Source organism: Lepisma saccharinum, chromosome 8 (genome assembly GCF_977018435.1).
Source record: "Lepisma saccharinum chromosome 8, izLepSacc3.1, whole genome shotgun sequence".
In the NCBI taxonomy this organism is placed as follows: Eukaryota; Metazoa; Arthropoda; class Insecta; order Zygentoma; family Lepismatidae; genus Lepisma; species Lepisma saccharinum.
Window position 1 is genome coordinate 80,256,243 of NC_139236.1, and position 20,840 is coordinate 80,277,082.

At 37.7% G+C, this 20,840-nt stretch overlaps 2 protein-coding genes across 13 annotated transcripts in view; one reads left to right on the forward strand and one right to left on the reverse strand.

The window, feature by feature from the left end:
* Positions 1-809: 809 nt before the first annotated feature.
* On the reverse strand, positions 810-9,684 carry LOC145991575 (uncharacterized). The gene is made up of 2 exons (XM_083127620.1): positions 9,590-9,684; positions 810-1,762 (listed from the first exon to the last, which is right to left on the reverse strand). Exons 1-2 carry the CDS (start codon positions 9,657-9,659, stop codon positions 975-977), a joined length of 858 nt encoding a protein of 285 aa, XP_082983746.1. The 5' UTR covers positions 9,660-9,684; the 3' UTR covers positions 810-974.
* Positions 9,685-18,986: 9,302 nt separating this feature from the next.
* LOC145991191 (uncharacterized) overlaps positions 18,987-20,840 on the forward strand; it is a 98,077-nt gene continuing 96,223 nt past the window's right edge. For 9 of the 12 annotated variants that reach the window (XM_083127067.1, XM_083127070.1, XM_083127071.1 and 6 more), the window contains exon 1: positions 18,988-19,147. In XM_083127067.1, the coding sequence (XP_082983193.1) occupies positions 19,106-19,147 (42 nt within the window). In that variant the 5' untranslated portion in view covers positions 18,988-19,105. Of the gene's footprint in view, positions 19,148-20,840 lie in introns of all 12 variants that reach the window. The other 3 variants (XM_083127077.1, XM_083127076.1, XM_083127078.1) reach the window with 1 other exon arrangement.

The following is a 20,840-nucleotide window of genomic DNA, read 5'->3' on the forward strand; positions in this document are numbered from 1 at the left end:
TATTTCTTGTCGTCATGTCATGTGAGCTTAAAAACCCAAAACAGACATTTGGTTCGAAATAAATAAATAATGATATTTACCCCCATAATAGGACCTACATTCATGTGAAGTATTTTTTCTAATAGTAAACGTAATAAAGTGATAGGTGTTTGAATTGAATTGAAATGACTCTATTGCTGGGCGAGGTTCAGCTCTTGCTGATCTACCACCTAGCCAAAAAAGTAGGACCCATATATTAAAATAATGATACAATTAAAGATTAAAAAGGGATTGAACGACAAGACAATACAATAAGAATAAAGCTATCGCAAGACAATAGATACAATATAAGCAGTAAATTATAAAATAAAGTAATTGGGTTAAAAGTGATGTGAAAATAATTTCTGGCAACTCATAGGAATTTTTGATTCTTCATTTGTTGATAAGTGATTGAAGGCCTAGAGTCCTAGCCCTCACACATACGATTTGAGGTTTAACTTTTAGGCCAATTTATGTCAGATAATCAGTATATTTTCCTGCACGCACGCACGCACGCACGCACGCACGCACGCGCTCACACACACAAATGGTGGGCCTTTTCGGATCAATTTTTCTCAATTGGAGGCCCCTCTTTGATGTTGAAGACCTGTGACTTTAGTTCTTAATTCGAATCCTATTGAAAAAGTCATTAACAAACACTTAATTTATATCTGGAACCGAGCTTCCAAAGTGTGCCCTGGTTTGCCTTTCATTGGGCCAGCCAGGACTCCATCATTTTAGGATACAGTAGGATATATTATAAATTAGGTATAGATAGATGAGAATAAACATTCTGCTCACAAGGTTTATTGATTTGCTAGAAGAAATGAACACAATAGTGATAATTAACATTCACTTAGAAGTTGATTAATGTATTTACTTGTCACGGCGATATAGTATTTTTACTATTGTTTTGTGTGGAGAACGGATAAGAATTTGTTATTACTTATTAACCATTAACATCCATGGCTGCGACACATTCCGTCAGGTATATTCGGTTCAATCGGCTGCTTCCTGGAACCGCTGAATGAGCTGCTTTGACTGGAGCTGGAACTGAAACTTCCAGACCCATTACTTCCACTGGAACTTCCACTGGAGCTTTTACTGGAACTGAACCCTCCTCCCGAGTTCTCCCCACTGCTACCGCTGCTGCTTTGGCTTTGACTGGAACTTCCGGAAAAATTTCCACCGGACGAGCTCTGGCTGGAACTGCCACTTTGGCTCTGCGAACCGCCAAATTGTCCAGGCCAACGTCCAACGTTGCTTCCGCTTGAACTTTCGCTCTGGCTGTTGCTGAAGGATCCACCGATATGTCCCGGACGGTGATGATGCCCTATGTGTCCATTTTGTTGTCCCGAGAAGCTGTTGCTGGAACTAGCGCTTTGGCTGCCACTGGAGTCTCCAGAACTTAGACTTTCACTCCCGCTTTGACTCTTGCTACCGCTGACTCCACCAGAACTTAGACTTTCACTCCCGCTTTGACTCTTGCTGCCGCTGACTCCACCAGAACTTAGACTTTCACTCCCGCTTTGACTCTTGCTGCCGCTGGAGCCTCCAGAACTTAGACTTTCACTCCCGCTTTGACTCTTGCTGCCGCTGGATCCACCAGAACTTAGACTTTCACTTCCGCTAGAACTTTGTGATTTAGAAGCTCCACCTGCAGCTAGACTTTCACTTGAAGCCTGACTAGAGCTCATGCTCTGGCTACCCGGGAAGGCAATTCCGACATTTCGTTTGGCAATGCCTGAAACAAAAGAGGTCCTCTATCAGAAAATTCGAATAAAATGATAGAAGCAATACAGAATTTTCATAAGCTAGCAATATAGAATTAATTATCACAAATAATAATTGTATAAAGAGGTGAAACAAATACAAATGAAATTTTTCCTCTGTTGTGCAAGTATGCCTAGGTGTCAGAAGAGATCCTTCGACCCCCTGCAAATTTTCATAGTTTGTTTCAACCCAGGTATGCATACTGTCATTTGAGTCAGTTTTTTTTTACTTCGCTGCTTGAACCACATCCTGACCAAGTTCCTCAAATGTCTTAATACATGGATGCAAAACTAGCACAAGAAAATAATGAAATGATTCACAACACGTCTGATGTTATGATTCGGAGAATATGAATTAGACAATGCATCTATCTTCATGGGAAAATTTATCGCTTTGATAATACTTTTGTATGTAGAAAGTTAATTATAATGGACTTGCATTCATCAAGAACTGAGATTCATATTACTGTATATTTGAAGAAAAATGTATGATCAAAGAGTTTAATTTTATTAACGGTACATGCAAAAGATAAAAAATTCTAGTGGTGAAAATAGAACATATCGTTATGCTTCCAAGCGGGACATCTCTCGTCATCCAGTTCAGTTTCATCATTCGTACCCACGAGCGGCTAGGGACAGCCTTAGTATCTTGGGAGCTAAATGCTAACTGCTAACAGTAACGAACATGACCTGCCTAACATATGCACGTATGCATATAATATAATAAATAACCATGTAAATAGGTGAGGCAGTTTTTAAATTTTGTTTATTTAAGCTGCTATATGCATATGTGGATAGGTTAGGCAGAGCAGGTTTCGTACTGTTAACAGTTAGCATTTAGCTCCCAAGGTACTAACAAGGCTGACCCTAGCAGCTCGATTCCTAACTTACACACTGTCACTTATACAAACTGTCACGTACACAAACTGCCCGACCCTGTGGCCGAGTGGTTAGCACATCACGCTGCGACGCCAAGGGTCCCGGGTTCGAATCCCGGTCGGGCTTGGTTGTTTGTGAATCTCCATTCATCAATTTCATCATTTCATCACTCATCCCCATCTTCGCAAATTAGCCAAGAGGCACAAAACGCGAAGTAAAATAAACTAAATCAATTCAAATTCAATTCACGTACACAAACTGCATTGTTGTTGTTGTTTGAGGTAGAGGATCATAGATGGCAGCATGCAAGAAGAACGACGCTTATATTTGATGATGCATAAAGCAGTTTAGAAAGTGGGCTAGAGATGGCAGCACTCAAGAAAACGGCTACCATTGTAAAAAGGAAAAAGGGAAAGCCCTGATGTGGTGAAATAATGATTGTAGATATTAATACTAATTATAATGAAATAAATAAATAAACTTAGCACAATAACAGGATATAAATAAGGTGGAAAGGGTAATTAATATTCAGTAATAGCATAAGTGATCATTATATAAAAGTAAAGAAGTCGAATTGTAATTACGATTCTGGGTCTATTACGGTTCCCACGAACTGAGAGTTTCGAGCGGCTTTTGGGTTGTTTTCCCAGGTGTAGCGCCATTTCACGGCAGGCACCCAAGCACTTTTGGTAGGCGCATCTATTGCAGCTCCAAGTTAAGGTTAGCGCCGGTCAGGCGGCGATCTTTAACTAACCCCTTTCTCTTTGTCTATCTGGGAGATAGATTTTCTTAATATTTCCGTCAATTTGTATAAGGTGATGCGAAAGAAACGAGGAAAGAGAGGAGGCAGGAAAACGTAAGAACCTATTTTGGCAAGACGAAAAAGGGAAGGAGGAGAAATATATAACCTCCAATCATAAAATATGATCCACTGGGTCTATTGCACGTCGTCTCCAAACAAGAACGTGCATATAAGCTGCAGAACCTAGATATACATACCGTTCCAGGAAGTATATACAATGATACAAAGGGAAGCGTATCTAATGATCCACGTACAAGTCAAAATCAATCCAGCCATGACCTAAAAGGCTCATTAGCAAGACCAATGAACGAACCAAAAGATGTAAATAAAGAATAAGGAAAGGATGATGTTACATAGATGAAGAAACTCAAGTAGCATCAGGAATTTGTAAATATGGATGTAAAAATACAGTAGGTAATTATAAGAAGAAGATGCGTTAGTTATTGTAAAAAGAAGAAGCCTTAGTAATAATTATAAGAAGAAGAAGCCTTAGAAATTAGAAGAAGAAGATGCCTTAGTAATTATAAGAAGAAGCCTTAGTAATTATAAGAAGAAGATGCTTTAGTAATTACAAGAAGAAGAAGCCTTAGTAATTATAAGAAGAAGATGCTTTAGTAATTACAAGAAGAAGAAGCCTTAGTAATTATGAGAAGAAGAAGCCCAAAGAAGAAGATTGGCTGTAATTAATAAGAAATAAAAATAGAAGGAAAAATATTCTATAGAAAGATTTCCAAAGTTATCTAGTATTTGTACATGTTATTCAAGAATATATTACGAATTGTACCATCCGTAGTGGGTTAAATCTATTGTTTCTTTCCATATATTCGTAGTGTTAGTCACTCTGATCTGTACCCAGAGGTATCTCATTGTTTCTACCCTGTGCTAAGCTGGCAGATGTTCACGTGATAGGACGTGGCAACACTTGGGTGTAATAGTGCGAGATTTCCTGCTGAAGAATAGTATTATAATTTTAACAGTTTTATACCATAATTTTGTTATGTATGGACTTACATCCGTCCAATTATAATTGGAAAGTTTTCTTAGTAGTAAAAGGCAAACAAGAATGGAACCTGTCCCAAGAACAACATTGTATCCAACAAAAACCAAATGCCACACAAATAGCACAAGTGGCCCTCTTGCTTTTCCTTACATGTTTTTACTCAAATGGGACGTTCTACGATGCAGAGAAATCTTCCATCTGTTCACAAAGCTTGTTCAATATATATAGCCCCAATCCCACCACTGACTCACTGACATAAATGTTCTCCATGAAGGAAGCCCCGAAGGCAAAAAATTACTACCCACCAAAAGGCCGAGAAAATTAAAAAAAATCGCTCATTTAACCCTTTTTCACGTCGTTAGCAACACGTTGCTACGGCGAATTTTTTTGCACACATTGTTCATTCATTCATACTTTATTGGTTTTAGCCGTATACCAGCTCTACACCAAGTGTCCTAAACATAAGTCATGCATGTAACATGATACTGTTACATCAAATTACAAATTTTGAATATATACAGTTTTCATATACATCACATATATACATCAATATCATGCAAAATCTAAAAATGATAAATACAATTGTTACATCTGGTGACGATATTAAAGAGGATAAAGAAGTTGGGAGAGGTATTCCCTTTTTTATTAAATTCTTGAATAAGATCTTCCTTTGAGTGGTATAAAGTGGACATTGAAATATAACATGATGAGCATCTTCCTGATCTAGATTGCACTTGCACATAGGTGAATTAACTCAATTAATTTTATATAAATGGTGATTTAAACGTATGTGACGTGATCTCAATCTTAGTATTAAAACTAAAAACTTTCTGGGTATATTAATCGTATAAAACCACCGAGTCTTATTGTTGAAATTTAGTACATTTTTATATGAATGGCCCATATATGTAAATTTTTGATTAACCCATATCTCCCAATCTTGTTGAATTTTGTTTTTAACTCTTGGCAACATATCTGTATATGATAATAATATATTCGTTCTGTGATCCATTATTATTGCTTCTTTAGCATTTTTGTCTGCCTGTTCATAATAATGGAATCTTGAATGTGCTGGTATATATGCAAAATGAATTGTCCTTCCCTCTGTAGTTAACTTACCATATCATATAATCTTATTATGTAAAGCACCAATTCTGATGCCTTATATAACTTTTTATATGAAGATTGCACACTGTACAAAACACTTTTAGCATCTGTTAATATTAGTATATTTTTTTCTGGAATATTATTAATGTACATAAGTGAGAAAAAAGAACACTCTCCAGGTGGTCTAAACTTTTTAATATTTCCATTAGAAGAGTCAATAAAAGCACATCCTATTTCTTCTTTTTTTTTGATGCATCTGTGTATATTAATCTATAATTATCCCAATTTTATAAATATGATTGAATATTTGTATAACTTGTTAATGAAACATTCCTTACTAGTATTTGATCATATGAAATGTCATAAATTGGATGTATGCTATGCGTTATTATTGTTGAAAATAAATCTTGAAATTCTATTTTACATTGTAGGAAAATGAATGTTGTCCCTTTATTTTGTTCTCTTGATATAAAATCCATTGTTCTTGCATAAGTTTATTTGCTGGATGTTCTTGTGTTTTCCAGCACTTGAAAACAAATTTACTTGTAATCCATTTGCATCTACACTTAAAAGGTTTCTCTATGGATTCTATAAACCCCTACATTGGGAGCTAAATTCATGAGCCCCAATAATCTCCTGAAGACTTTTCTTTTTAAATTATCTATCTTTCTGTAGCATTTCCATATATGCTGCATCCGTATTCTAGGCCTAAATTTTTTTTGTAAAACAAGAACATTATTCTTGGGTGAGTACCCCAATTAGTATTTGCTAAAATTTTTAGCATGTTGAAATTTTTTAAATACCTTATATGATCCATCCACGTAAATTTTCTATCAAAATTAATTCCTAAATATTTTACTTTATTTTGAAATGGAATACCAGCAATTTGTGTCAATGTAGTTGGAAATTTATGTTCACTTTTGTTATTAAAACATACAGGTGCTGACTTGTTCTGTGATATGATAAAGTTCATTCCCTCCAGCCAACATTTCACTTCATAAAAAATATTTTCTATTTTTTGAATACCTTCATATGGATTACAAAATGATCCTAATATACACAAATCGTCTGCATACTGAATTATTTTTATTGTAGAATTATTGAAATATTCCTCTCATATATATATATATTAAATAATAATGGACTCAGTGGGCTTCCCTGAGGTAATCCTTGTAAAGTGATACGGGGCGCACTAAGTGTGTCGTCAAACCAAAACAATATTTTCTTATTTATCATTAAGTTCCATATTATCTTCATAATTATTCTCGGAGTATTTGTCTAATTTACCATATCAATTAATATATGAGGATCAACGCTATCATATGCACATTGTTTGATTCATGTTTTGATTGTCAAGCTACATTATATTTATCACAGATCAATAACACACACACATGAATCAACCCCAAGTTAGAATAGATGCTTCAAATAACAGTGACATCTACATAATAAGGAGTTTCAGTCCAGATACAATTATGTATATATTGGTATACTCAATGCGAAAAAATTATGTACATCGTGATTCTTTTAACTAAATGTTTAGAGGCATAATAACAAACAATTCTTTAGAGCTTGCCGTGCTTGTTGTTGTCCATGGAAATGGACGTTGCTATGGGACTTAAAGAAAGTTTATTTTCACCCCGAAAACTACTGTAAGGGAATTATGCTAGACTTTTCGAATTTCAAAACATGAGCATCAGAATTTATTACAGAGGAGAGGTGGGAATTTAAGGGGATTGACGGAAAACAATAATTTTTCAATTATGTTTACAAATGTGAAAATGTCAAAAGACGTAAATATTGCTTTTCGAATTTAATGTCGCAATTGAATTCGTTTATACAAAAAATCTAACTAACTATCTTGAAACGGTTATTGCTTACTCACTTTATTATTAAGAAAATATACAATTTTGAATATTTTGTTGATTTGTACGATATTAGAGCCCGTACACACAAAGTTACGTTCAAAACTTTCCAAATAAGCGAACCACGTCGGCGAGCGCACGAAATGACGGAAAACAATTATTTTTTAAATTATGTTTAAAAATGTGAAAATGACAACAGACGTAAATACTGCTTTTCCAATATAGTGTCACTATACAATTCGTTTATATGAAATATCTAACTATTTTGAAACGGACAATATTTACCCAGTTTATTATTATGAAAATAGACAATCATGTGTTGAATATTTGTACAATATTAGAGTACATACATGAAGTTATTTTCTAAACTTTTCAAATTAGCAAACTTATACACTTGTTAAATGCTAAACCTTGCTAAACCTTGTGTACCAAGTGAAAGCAAACTGTACCTGCCCCCAACCTTAAGTTTTGGCACCCGAACAAGCAATAACCCATAAGTATAATATAATTTGGTTATTAGAACTACACTAGTGTCCAAAATTGAAGCAACAAACAGAAATCCTTTCCTCGTGTGATTTTTTTGTTCATAAATTTGCCAAGTTTAACCTGTTGCTATCGTGATTTTCTTGTTGATAAATCCTGGCAGGGGTGTCCACAGGGGGGTTTTATGGCGCAGGTTGCGCTATCGAGATTTTTGGGGGGATTTTTCCCTTCAAATAATATAAAATTCAACATTTATATCTTTTAAAAAATATATGTAAAACTTTACACCTTAAATGCACCATATTTAATCTATTAGATGAAGAAATGAAAGTGTTTAGGGCATTATCGAGGGTGGGGGGTATCGAACTCCTATATATTAGGCCTTAATTGGCACGTGGGTTCTAAGGGGGATTCTGAATTAAACTTTGGGGAGGACAGTATCCAACTCTAGGTCATAGATTATGGCGAGTACTTTAGTTAGCATTAGTGAGCATTAAATTGAAGGGGGAATCCAATTCTTGTGTAATACTATTGTCTTCGACTGTTGCGGAAATTCTGGCGTGGAGACTGAGAATTAATTTTTTGGAGGAGGCAATATCTACTTTTCAATATTAACAGTAAGTCTAAAATTGGCATGGAAATTTTGGTGGTAGGATTGAGTATGAAATTTAAAGGCGGAGATAGAAAGCTTTTGATAAAATGTTAAATCTTAGATTGTCAAGGGATTTCTGTAGTGGAGAGAGATTTCGAACATTACATTTTTGAGACTGTATTTAGCGATAAGGCATCCACACGTTTCCGACCCCGAATGTGCCAAAGGAAAAGCTGGAGAAGGAAAATACTAAATATCTCGGGATCTTAAGAAAGTATTGACACCCCATTAAATTAATATTCTTCAAAGCATGCAAAGAAATGGATGTAAATATTTTCTTCCTCGCTTCGCTCTCAATAATCTGTTGCTACGATGTGTGTCTGGCGCTTTAATGAGATGAATATGAAATTTTTATACTAAAGCTGCTTTACAAGACAAGCGATATTCTCGATTGATTGATTGATTTGGTATTTTGAGTCCACTTTATGCACGCTAAGGCTAATCGGGACTGAACATAGAGTATAAAGTGGGATCCACGCGATATTCTTGATTATGATGAACGATTTTAGGGGTGGTCTTGAGTGATGGCACCCCTGTTTAGTGAGGAGGAGCAGATCAATTATAATGTTCAGTAAAGCAAAGAAAAAAGTTACTTTCGGTAGACACGCTATCGTAATTAAATATTTTGTGGGGATTACGATATGGTTTAAGGGCGCGAATGATTCGATTTGGGGGAAACACATGACATGATTTCGGGGGGATGCGCCATTGCCCTGGGGGGGATGGGCATCTGGGCACCCCTGAATCGTGGTACATTAAGTTTAGTTTATTTTCTATCTTAAACCAGTTGTCTATGAGATCATAAATATTACTATCACCTGATCGTATTATGTGGTCAAATGGACACACGGGAAAGAATTTCCGTTTGTTGCTTTAATTTTGGACATTAGTATATATCTATGCAAAAGTGACAATAATTTAAATTTGATATGGCGCCAATATATTCGCAGGGCCATACGTGTGCGAACATGTCCCAAAATATGACAATAATATATTAGTACGATATCTTACCCGATTCTAGTGGCAAAGCTGCCGCGTAGATGCACAAGGTGACGAAAAGAAGAAAGCTGAAGGTTGTCATGGTGTGGACTGTTAGGAACCTATCACTGACGACGTTCCTATATATACACACACAGCCTCTTCGAAGGAGTGTAGTGTTTACTTCTCAGAGTTTGAGGTTAAATTGTGTACTTGACATTCTAAACTACGTCACTTCTAAGAATCCTGATTTGTAAATTAGCACAGCTCTTCGGGATTTCTAGACATGACTGGCTTTACGTCTGAACCACTGCAAGGAGACGTAACGTGGGTTCTTTCCCGTATGACTTAATCGTATTGGTTTTTGGATCGTGAAGCTGTAAACTTAGTACAAATAAGAAATATTTTCGTAATAGTATTTGTTCTTTGATATCCTTTACGTAGGATGGTGTTAACATGTGTCTCGTGCCTGTCTCACCTTGAAATTTGAGACCAAAACTGCAGTTTGTAATTGGTTAGCTTTATTTTACTTCGCTTCTTGTGACACTTTTGGCTAATTTGCGAAGGTGTGGATGAGTGATGACGTTAGAACATTAGAATGCAAGCAAGATCTATGAAAACTCACTTATTTCAAAATTAGAATGTAAGAATGAAATGATTGAAAACAAGTCAACAATGGACTGTTGGCATAATTAGCTGCACTCATGTTTTCTAAAACCGAGGGAAATTTCTTCAATGCAACTAGTCAATGAAATATTTCTGAATATAATAATACACGGGATATTATTTTCGCTATCAACATCCGTGGCGGAGTGGTTAGCACAGCTCGAAACGACGCAAGCGGTCTCGAATACCGGCCATCACATCGTCATTCATCCTCATCGTTGCGATTAACCAAAAGTAGAAAAGCGACGCTAAATAACAAGAATCAAATCAAATTGTTTGTCTGCTTCACTGGTGCCCCAGCCATTTGATTACTTCAGAAGCATATTGTCTGTAAGTAATCATGAATTAAAACCTGGCATAGTGTTATGTACAGGGTGTCGCCGAAAAGTACCGACAAACTTCCATAGCACATCGAGGACATCCATGAGAACAATTTTTCTTAATAAGGTTTCTCTTGTTCAGTTCCCGTGTTAGTGTCACTACTCCGTGTACTCCCTTAAGTGATCGTAGCTATTAACATTATACATATACTGTACAGTCGGGCTGACTTAGCCGAAACCATGGACAGAAGTGCGCATGCGCCAACTGGACTTGTTCATTGTCAAAATAGGGGTGACGGCAGAAATCACATACCTCTAATTACAGACTGAAAACGATGAGCTTTTGTTTGAAGCCGTGCATAGTCCTGGGGTTAGAAATATGGCGGAGATGCACGTCAGAGCTTGTTAAGTTTTCATTTTTGTGAAGAAATTATTTGTACTCATTTGTAAAGTGTAATGTGTATATTTATATATTTCTTAATAAACTTAACAATTACAATCTTGAATGGTGCAATCACTCACAATCTTCAAAATAGTTGTTACAAGTGGAAATATGAAGGTATGCTTCGCCGCCATGATAGTATCTCCCTCTCTACGAAATTTTTGGCTTAAAGTTGACCCATGTAAAAAGGCTTACGTTTCCGATCTGGTCTGGTCTGTGCAGCAATGACATTTTGGGAAGGTAAGGGTCAGCCCTGGCCCAAAACCATGGTAACGGTTGAAGTTTTTGCGTGCGATGACGTGTGACCGGCCAAGTGAATGCATCACTTCAATGTGAAGTCACGTGAAATGACAAAACGACAGTGTTGCAGTATGCAGATATTAAACACCAGAACAAGAACAATGTCTAGATGAGGATGTGTACTACAGGCTATGGAAAAGGAGATGCGATAACCACTAACGCCGTCAAACGGTTGGGCGGGAACTTTACGTCACATACCATGAAGAAGTAATAGGATCTGAGCTGATTATGTCCTTTGCGATTAGTCCACTTTATCAAATGATTTACTAAATCTCATCAATTTACATTGTCGAATTCATTATTTGAGTTGTTTTTTTTTGGTTTAGGTACAACATCTTCACCGAAGAGAAAATTATGCTCATTTCTTTGTTTTCCTTGACCCTGTACATCCAGGGTCAAGGAAGTCAGTAATAAGGTGTGTACGTACAACTATAGATTGAATTGTATCTTCTCCAAATATGATGTATAAAGAAACAAACTGCCGGAGAACTAAGTGAGGTGAGTGTACAATTTTATATTACTATTATAGTGGAACCACAAGCAAAGAAACCTGCGCAGACTCGCGACTCCTGTGCACCGTACTCCAGTGTGGAGGGGAGGGGGAGAGTGGAGCATGCTCTCTTATACTCCGAGTTGAACGTAATAGGAGGAAGGTTATTTTTCTTGTGGTCGCTCTTGTAAGTAAGGGGAACTGTGATTGGCCATTCATCTATTTTATCACTTCTTCATAATCTCAATTGACTTAAATGGCCGGAAGAGCAAAGTAAATTTATCAAATATAAATACAAACACGTACCGTTTAATAAATAACCAAAATGGAATGAAAAGTTAGCAGTTTGTATTTTTATTGCTTTATGTGAATATGTAGGGAAAAAGCGAGAGAGAATTGTACACCAATGGCAAAGAAATGGTAGGCGAAGTATTTACCAGGATTATACTCCCTACATTCCTGCTCATAATAAGGAGTTGAAGGTATCTTGCTTAAGGATCTTTCTTCGATGTAAACCTAAAAGTTGACTTTTCAGATTACGTACATAATCTTCTGGGCAGAAATGCGCACTGCAGATTCTAGCATTAGCATGATTCACGTTAGCGTTTCCACACGAATCCAAAGCTCGGTGGCCGAAGAATCTTTTTGAAAAACGTATATAACGTACTTGGAAGATGCATCTTGTGCTGAACTAAAATAAATAATAATAACAAGTGGAGTGCGGTATCTCGGAAAGTCGGGATCGGGATAGGAAAGAAAAATTCCGTCCCTATCACGACTTCAGCAAATGACTTCCCTAAATTTCTGGATCCCGAGAAGTCGGGAAATACCGAATGGTCATTTTAAAACGGTATTAATTCTTGACGTTTTCTACATTGCAAGTGTCTGGAACTTATCGGAAATTGTTAGTTTTCATTCCAGAAATGCAAAGAAAATCTCTTAAGGTGAAAATGAGAATTTGAGATTTCCCGACTAGTCGAGAAATTGCGAATATTTCCCGTCCCGAATGTCGGGATTTAAAAAAAAATTCCCGTTCCGATCAAAAATATTCTGTCCCGCATAACAATAAGTACCTATCTATATTTATTTTCAATTTGTCTGAAGCCACAAAATGTAAATGGGTGGAAATTCTCATTTGTGTACTCGATTTCGTGTGTTCAGTTTCTGGCATGGTTTCCTATCTGCATAGTGCAACACTAGCGCATAGATTTGGAATTCATTTCATGGATAAATTCACCTCTTACCGTCGTTTCGTCATTACGAGTAAACAACGGATTGGCCCAACCTATACTTCTAATAACCTTGGTAAGGGTTCCGTGAAAATAGTTTGCTGTGGAAACATCAATGAAGTACGTAGAGATTTGTTTCAAATTATGGAAGGGTTCAGAATGAAAATAAAAACAAGCAAATCTATATAAACGAAATATCACAGTGTATGGCTTGTGTTTTTACCTGCTTCGTCCTCTCGGGTTTGGACTATACCTTCCCAGCTAGTTTTGTCTTCCCTGGCTCAACTGTAAAAACGATGTGCATATTAATAATTTTGGATTTCTTGAATTATCATTGCCAGCATCTCATTGCAATCCTTTACGTATACAATTACAATAGACAAAATGAGAGCGAACAATAGCTTGTGCAAGTCGCCGTTTATATAGGCGGAAAATTGTGTTTCTAATTTGCATAATAAATGTAAATATGCATACACTTTCTTGAATATATTATTAATATGGTAAGACCAAGTCAGGTTTGAATTTACTATTGCTTAAGTGGTTAGGAGTTGAGTTTAAAGTCCACTTTATGCACAATTAGGCTAATCGGTACAGGACCTATAGTTTAAAGTGAGATCCGAAGCACTATGTGTCTCCAGCGGGTATCAAACCGGGAACTCCTTGATTACCACGACACCGGAAAGACACAAGTGATTAGAAGATTGTGTGAGCATTTCATAAGTAGACTTAGAGTGGGATTCATAATTTCATTTCGCTTAAGGTGGTCAAGAATTTGAGAATTTTCCTCAACAAGCATGTGTAAGCTTACGGGCCAATTTGGTCACGATTATCTCAAGAACTGTAAGATCAAAATTTTGAAAACTTTACCTGAGTACTGAAAAATCATGTTTCTAGAGATCCATTGTTCGATATTTTCATTAACTGCAACAATTTCCAGAAAATTAACGGAAGATTGTGTTTTGTCACTTTTGATGGCTTAGGAAAGATGAGAATGATCTTTTTTATTGTCTCATGGCTTAAATAATTACTCTTGGAAGACTAATCTTGTTATGGAATAATTAATAGAATAGGCGTTTGCCTATTTAAAGTCATATTACCGTTAAGTACTATTGGATGTACCGCGAGCTTCTCGAAGTATTACATGGCAGTTACGTACTGCATTTGGAATGTAAAGAGGACGAGACAAGCATGAAATTATTGCTATCTCCAGTCCTATTGGTAAAACGCAGTTTGGTCATAAAATATTTATGCCTTTTGGAGACACTACGTAAATCCCCAATCACACAGTTCATGCCCAGATTATTTTTGAAAATTGGAAAATGAAAGGATTCTCGTGCGTTACCTTTTCCCTTGCATACTTATCAACCACGATAAATAGACCAGTTAATATTCGTTTTTACTGCTTTTGCTGGAGAAAATGAAACGAACAAGTCCTGATGTACAGATTAGACACACAGTTTTTCTGAATATGTCAATAATCATATTTTAAAGAAGTCACAAGGGAAGAATACGCCGTTTTCCGTGAGAATTTTTAGCGAGATAAATGGTTTCAGTGTTGCTAACCCTATTTCAAGTAATATCACCAAGGATCTATGCAGAATTCTCTTTGATTGTAAACCCGGTGGAAGCACATAGTGGTTCGGATCCAAGTTTAAACTGTAGGTCCAGTCCCGATTAACCTTACTGTGCATAAAGTGGACTTAAAACACCAACTCAATCAATCAATCAATCAGTCAATCTTTGATTGTATGGATGGCAGTGTCCTGGTCTAGTTCTCATATAGATTTATATGTATCCGTCTCGGCCTCGTTATCGTCTCGGCTTCGTTATCGTCTCGGCTTCGTTATCGTCTCGGCTTCGTTATCGTCTCGGTCTCGTTTCGAGTCTCTAAATACATAAATCAGGGGCTCCGGGTTCGTATTCCAGCCTGGACATTAGTGTTCTTTTTTTAGTGTTCCTTCATCAATTTCACCATATTATCACCCATCCTCATCGTCGCGATTAGTCCACAGTAGCAGAAAAGCGAGGTAAAATAACCTAATTAATAAACATAAGATGTGAGAGAGAGAGAGTGCCGAGGCATATTAAAACTCGATGGCATTCAATCAACAAAAAGGTATTACTGGTAGAAACAGACAAATATGCGTCACAGTGAAGCCACTTTTCTGTTTGTATACTAGAGCTTTGCTGTAATAATCTGTCACTCCACTCCGTCCGTCAGCTCAAGTCAAAAACTGGGAATAGAAAGGAACTGTGTGCACACTTGAAAGAAGACAATAGTAAATCTGGCTTTGAAACGTTGCGAAAAAAATAATCTATTTAGTGAACAGAATGCAACCCGGTGGCAACCCACCATCGTGAGGCAATTGGGGAGCTACGAGTGAGTAGCGTAAACCCGGTCTGGGAAAATCTCCTGCAACGGCTGAGGGTTCGACGTGCCGACCCCACATCACCCTGTTGAGCTGTAGCCCTTGGTAGAACATTAATAAGCTGCGCCGCATGAACATCGGCACTGTTAGCCATATGTGTTAAAACAAGACGTTTGTCAGAATTCGTAACAAATTGTTTAATATGTAAGCTTATTTGATCTATTAGACTGTTCTAATTCGTTCAATCAATCTAAATACCTATTATAAGCAGCACATCTAACATTAAACCGTAGTCCCCTTACCATGAATCACTGGCGTACGTAGGATTTTTTTCGGTTGGGGCTGGAATTGTAAAGATGGATAGGACGTAGCTGCTTTCTAAGTACACACAATAAGATATTTCGTATATTTAGAACTTCCTCTTCTCAAAAATGGTAAGGAGGTGTTATTTTAAAGGCGAGTTTGGATTTACCAATCTGTTTCCTCCTCAGTTCTTCACTGTCTTTATTTGAAAATGTTGATTTTTCTCAAAATTTCGGAAGGGGCTGTAGGCCCATCAGACCCATCTGCATACGCCAGTGCCATGGATATATGTACACCCACCCAACTCAGGCTCATAATTTACACTAATCTGTTGGGTAATGATTATAAACAAAATATACTACTTATTACTGGAGGGTGGGGTAGTTAAAGTGGTGGGTTCAAGGGTGAACGAAGTAACTTTCCGGTGGGTACTTTCCAGATTATTGTGGCTAGTACGAAACATTCATAGAATGTTTCTCCATATCGTCATTCACATCTTCCTGCCTCTCTTTCTCTCTCTGTCTATTTTTCGCGAGAGAATCGTATCTATAATATTCCTCTTTCTCTATCTCTCTTGCCCCGTCCCTCTGTTTTTTGTATAGTTCTTTCTCTCTTCCTCTTTCTTTGTTCTTCTCTCTTATTTCCTTTATTTGTTTATCTCCTCTTATCTTCCTCACTCTTTCTCTCCCGTTTCTAAGGGAATGAGGGATACCGCTCCCTTAGGGAACGCGGGGTATTCTCGAACACTTCCTTTAAGTTTCAAGAAGGCTTCATTGGTGCTACCGTCTTCCGTGTACTACTTTATATACCGAATGTTTCAATAAATTTGATATAATTTCGTAATCTAATTACGTTACCAATTCTCGTGTAAATGATCTGAAAATTTAACAGTATGTGTAGAAACACCTCAAAAGTCAATGTGTAATGTGGTATATTTTTGTCTTTAGAGGTATAGACATGCTATTCACTGGAAAAGAAAAGGCCTATTTTTGTGTTAGAGTAAGCTCGAATACAGTCGAACAATACTGTGGAGCGTGCATATATGAGGGAAATTACCAGCTGTAATGCAGATGTGGACATGGCACAAAAAGTTCAAAGAGGATGGCTGTCTGTGCAGGACAAATGGATCTGGAAGTCCATCAGTATCGGACGAGTTTGTCGAGCGGGTTCGGGACACATTTGTGTGATGCTCCAGGCATTCCATGAGAAGAGCAAGTCAGGAAAATCAGATTCCTCTGACGACAGTTTGACGTGTCGTAAGGAAACGCTTGCGAATGTCACCCTATAGGCTGCAGCTCGTCAAGCCTTAAAGGCAGATGGGAAGCGAATGCGCAAGCAATTCTGTGTCGATATGCTAGAGAGACCCCTTGTGATTTTTGCTCTGGGGCTATGTGAAGGGCCTCATCTATGACCCCCTCCTCCTACAAGCCTAGAGGAACCCCTTCAGAGAATGACCGCCGCACTGGAGAATGTAACCGCAGACATTCTGCAGAGTGTTTGGCAGCAGCGGGACTACCGACTTGATGTGTGCCGTATCACAGGTCATATTGAACACTTGTGAACAATCATTTATGACATCCATATACCTTCGAGTTTCTTATTCAAATTTTTATGCATAAATCTCATTGAGTTGAGGATTGCACCTGTATAGTTTCCTTTAGCTTGACTATGTAGTTACTGAGACATTTACATCTGAAATAATATCAATTTTTTTTAAACACGCTGTACTTCTCTTGTATCGCCCGCCATTACTCTAGCAGCCATTGTTCAGCACTGAAACGGTTTCTTGTATTTATGTGAGGAATTCTATTATTTAAACTTGACAAGCCTAGTAGACACGAGGGTGGATTAGAGCTTTTTTAATTGGCATATTTCCATGAAGACCTACTAAATGTTGCTTGGTATTTGATATAGCGTCTAAACCAAACATGCATGTTTCACTTTTCCTGTATTCTCAACATCGCACCCCCTAAATGTCGTTCCGCATCAAAAGATGGTAAATCTCTTGGCGAGAGAGAATAAAAATACAGAATGTACAACAGAGAGAAGCAGAGGAAAAAAGAGATAAATGAGAGTAGATGAAGGAGAGACATATAAAGCAGAAATGAGATAGAGAGGTGGGAGAAGACAGACACAGAGAGAGGGAGAGGTAAAGGAAGAAAGAGGGAGGGAAACATAGAGGAGAGAAACGAAGAGATGGAGAAAAAGTGTCCAATACTTGTTACTAGAGTGACCATAATATTTTGACTCCAAAACGGGACATCCCAAGGAGATCCTGAAAAATCGGTCAAGCCTAATTGTAAAGTTATTGTTATTATTAACATATTATTATTACTACTATTATTTATTAAAGGACGGATCCATGAACAATAACTGAAATATGATCTCTCGTTGTCAAGAGGTATCAGTTATTATAATCTCGGTATGACTTACATAGTGTTTCTCGCTCCTTCTGATCAACTTTTCATGTTAGTCCTACGCTGAAGTTGAGGAGTGCCAGAGGTATTTAACAGAAGAACCAATCTTCTTGAGAACAACTTTATTCTTCCCCAACCGTTCATAAACTTCCTCGAAAACCTTACCCCACATATACAGACACACAACGCGAGATTTGTCTTTTGACTTTGTGTCAAGGCGCAGGAATTTAAAATCTTGTTTCAATTCCGTATTGAAACTGCATGTACGCTTCTTGGTCATGCTTATGCACTGCTCTACAAACAACGGAACACACATAAAACATATTTTTTTAGCATGAACTGTCTCTCAAATTTAGATTTGGTTTTCAAGATAACTCCTAGACTTTTATAAACGGGGCAATAGTGACTTTTTACTAATATCGACGGGACGACCGGGACACGCCTCTGAAACGGGATTGTCCCGGTCAAAACGAAACGTATGGTCACCCTACTTATTACCCATGGACACCGAACAGGCTCCACCTGAAAATATTAAAACAACCCCAACAAGAGTCTTTACCAAGTACATTTTTGGCTCTCGCAACCATAACTCAATTCCCATGATGTCAAAATATGGTGTATAATAGCCGCCGTTTGCAACCCTACAGTGTTTACAGACATGATTATCCACCCTGTCCTTTAATTGGATGTTTCCATCGCCTCGCCATATCATTAACCGATCGGATTCAGTTTTCTGGCATTGTTAATATGACACGCAAACTTCACTGACAATGGAAAACCAAACCGTAATGTTTACCCATGGCAGTGATAGCATTTATGACCGGCGAGATGCAAAGGATCTTTCGCAGGATTGACCCATTGTTTCCTTTAAGCGGTAGACTGGAATCTTAACGCAATTTTTTTCTACTGTTGACGTACACCTTGAAAAACCTACGTTAATAACAGGTATTGTCGGTGAACCATCTGCAATAATCGACTATGCCCATTGGTACTGACTCACATACGGATCTGCAATGAAGCTGAGAGGATGTGTGTGTCTGTTGTCCATAGTACAGGTAAGCAAAGGCTATGTGCTGTTAACTCTCCATGCTATAAGCGTGTGATCCCTGCATGGATGGAATGTCTACCACTGTGCCTTTGTAAACTAACAGGGATTTTGCAGTTATGTTGGTGAAGTCTTGCCTTGTTATGCACAGATGAAACAGCTATTTACGCATCCTGACACGACTTTGCCAAAGCTTTTGGTACATTAGACAAGAACTTTTGAAGCAATCGACTGTTCAAAAGTGACAACCAGCACGTACCCATTACTTTATAATCATCTCTTGTAGTATTCTCTAAGGTCGAAGAATTCTGTATTCTAAATTCTATATTCTTCTTTGATTACCACCACAACTCCCCAATGCTGTAATGATAATGAAAACGTCCGAAGTTCGGTACCCGCTGTAGGCACATAGCTAGTGGTTCGGATCCGACTTTAAACCGCTGATATTCTCGATTAAAAGATTCTTATGAAAAATAAAGGAACATTTCATTAAATTAATTTTCTTCCTTGTTGTGTGGTTCAATTAAGAGAGAAAAAAATGAATGTTTCTTTCAAACTCTACGTTTAACATTTAATGTCTTGCTATTGAAGCACCTCTGGCGATTGAGTTATCCAAAACACTATGAATCAGTTGCCAAACTCCGCAATTCTACATTTACTTCAGCTTCTAGAAACGATCCTATACGAGTTGAAATTCTTCGTTCTATTTGTTTCACAATACGTACAGAAATATGAATACTTCCAAATTGTCAAATCCATACCATATCTACAGAGCATTCCCTGATATTCGCTACGAGACTCGGCTGCAAGCGGCCCGGCATCAGCGCTTTTGTTTTCCGGTGAACGGGTCCGCGACAGTCGCTAGAGTCGGCTATTAAAATTACAGTTTTCATATTGTGTACTAACCTTGACTTCAGAAGGTGTTGAAAATGATGTCCCTCTGCTGCAATACATTCCTGGCATCTCCGAAGGAAATTGGCATTTACACGTGCCAGTTCGTCTACTGTAATTCTCCCGATTTCTCGTACATTACTCTCTTTTAACTCACGGATGGTGTGCGGATTGTCTTTGTATACTTTATTTTTAAGATTTCCCCATTCTTCTTACCACTTTCATTCAGACTGACCCTGTTACTCTAAACTTTTTTACGAGGTTTAATATATAGTGATCCTATGTGGAACGGGAACACCAGGAAATTTCGTTGGAAAACGTCAACGCACTTCTCCACAATTCCTCTTTCCGAAGTAACACTCGACAAGATAAATCCTTTGTTGTAATGTAAACTTTTGTGGTGCCATATTAAGCCACAATCTTCAACACACGGACACGACACAACACAACTTCCGAGGGTGGATTATACTGGCGTCAGTCTGCAACGTCAACAGAAGGGGAAAGAGAGTGAAGGCAGGGAGAGCGGAAAAAAAAACAGACTGTAGCGTGGGACTGTCGCGGACCCGTTCACCGGGAAAGACAAGCTCTGATGCTGGGCCGCTTGCCGCCGAGTCTCGTAGCGAATGTCAGGGAATGCTCTGTATAAATCTGTACTGTTTTATCAGGTTGCAACTTCTTAATGGCACTGCAGAAAATGCCGGCCCCCGTGGTGTTAGCACATCGCGCTACGACGCCAGGGGTCCCTGGTTCGAATCTCGGCCTGGGTATGGATGTTTGTGAGTGTCCATTCATAAATTTCATCATGTCATCAC

Bases quoted from the DNA above. Each gene is read 5' to 3' on its own strand.
- LOC145991575 (XM_083127620.1), bottom strand. From the start codon at position 9,659: ATGACAACCTTCAGCTTTCTTCTTTTCGTCACCTTGTGCATCTACGCG. The intron at 1,763-9,589 runs GTAAGATATCGT...CTTTTGTTTCAG, and splicing joins AGCTTTGCCACTAGAATCGG to GCATTGCCAAACGAAATGTC.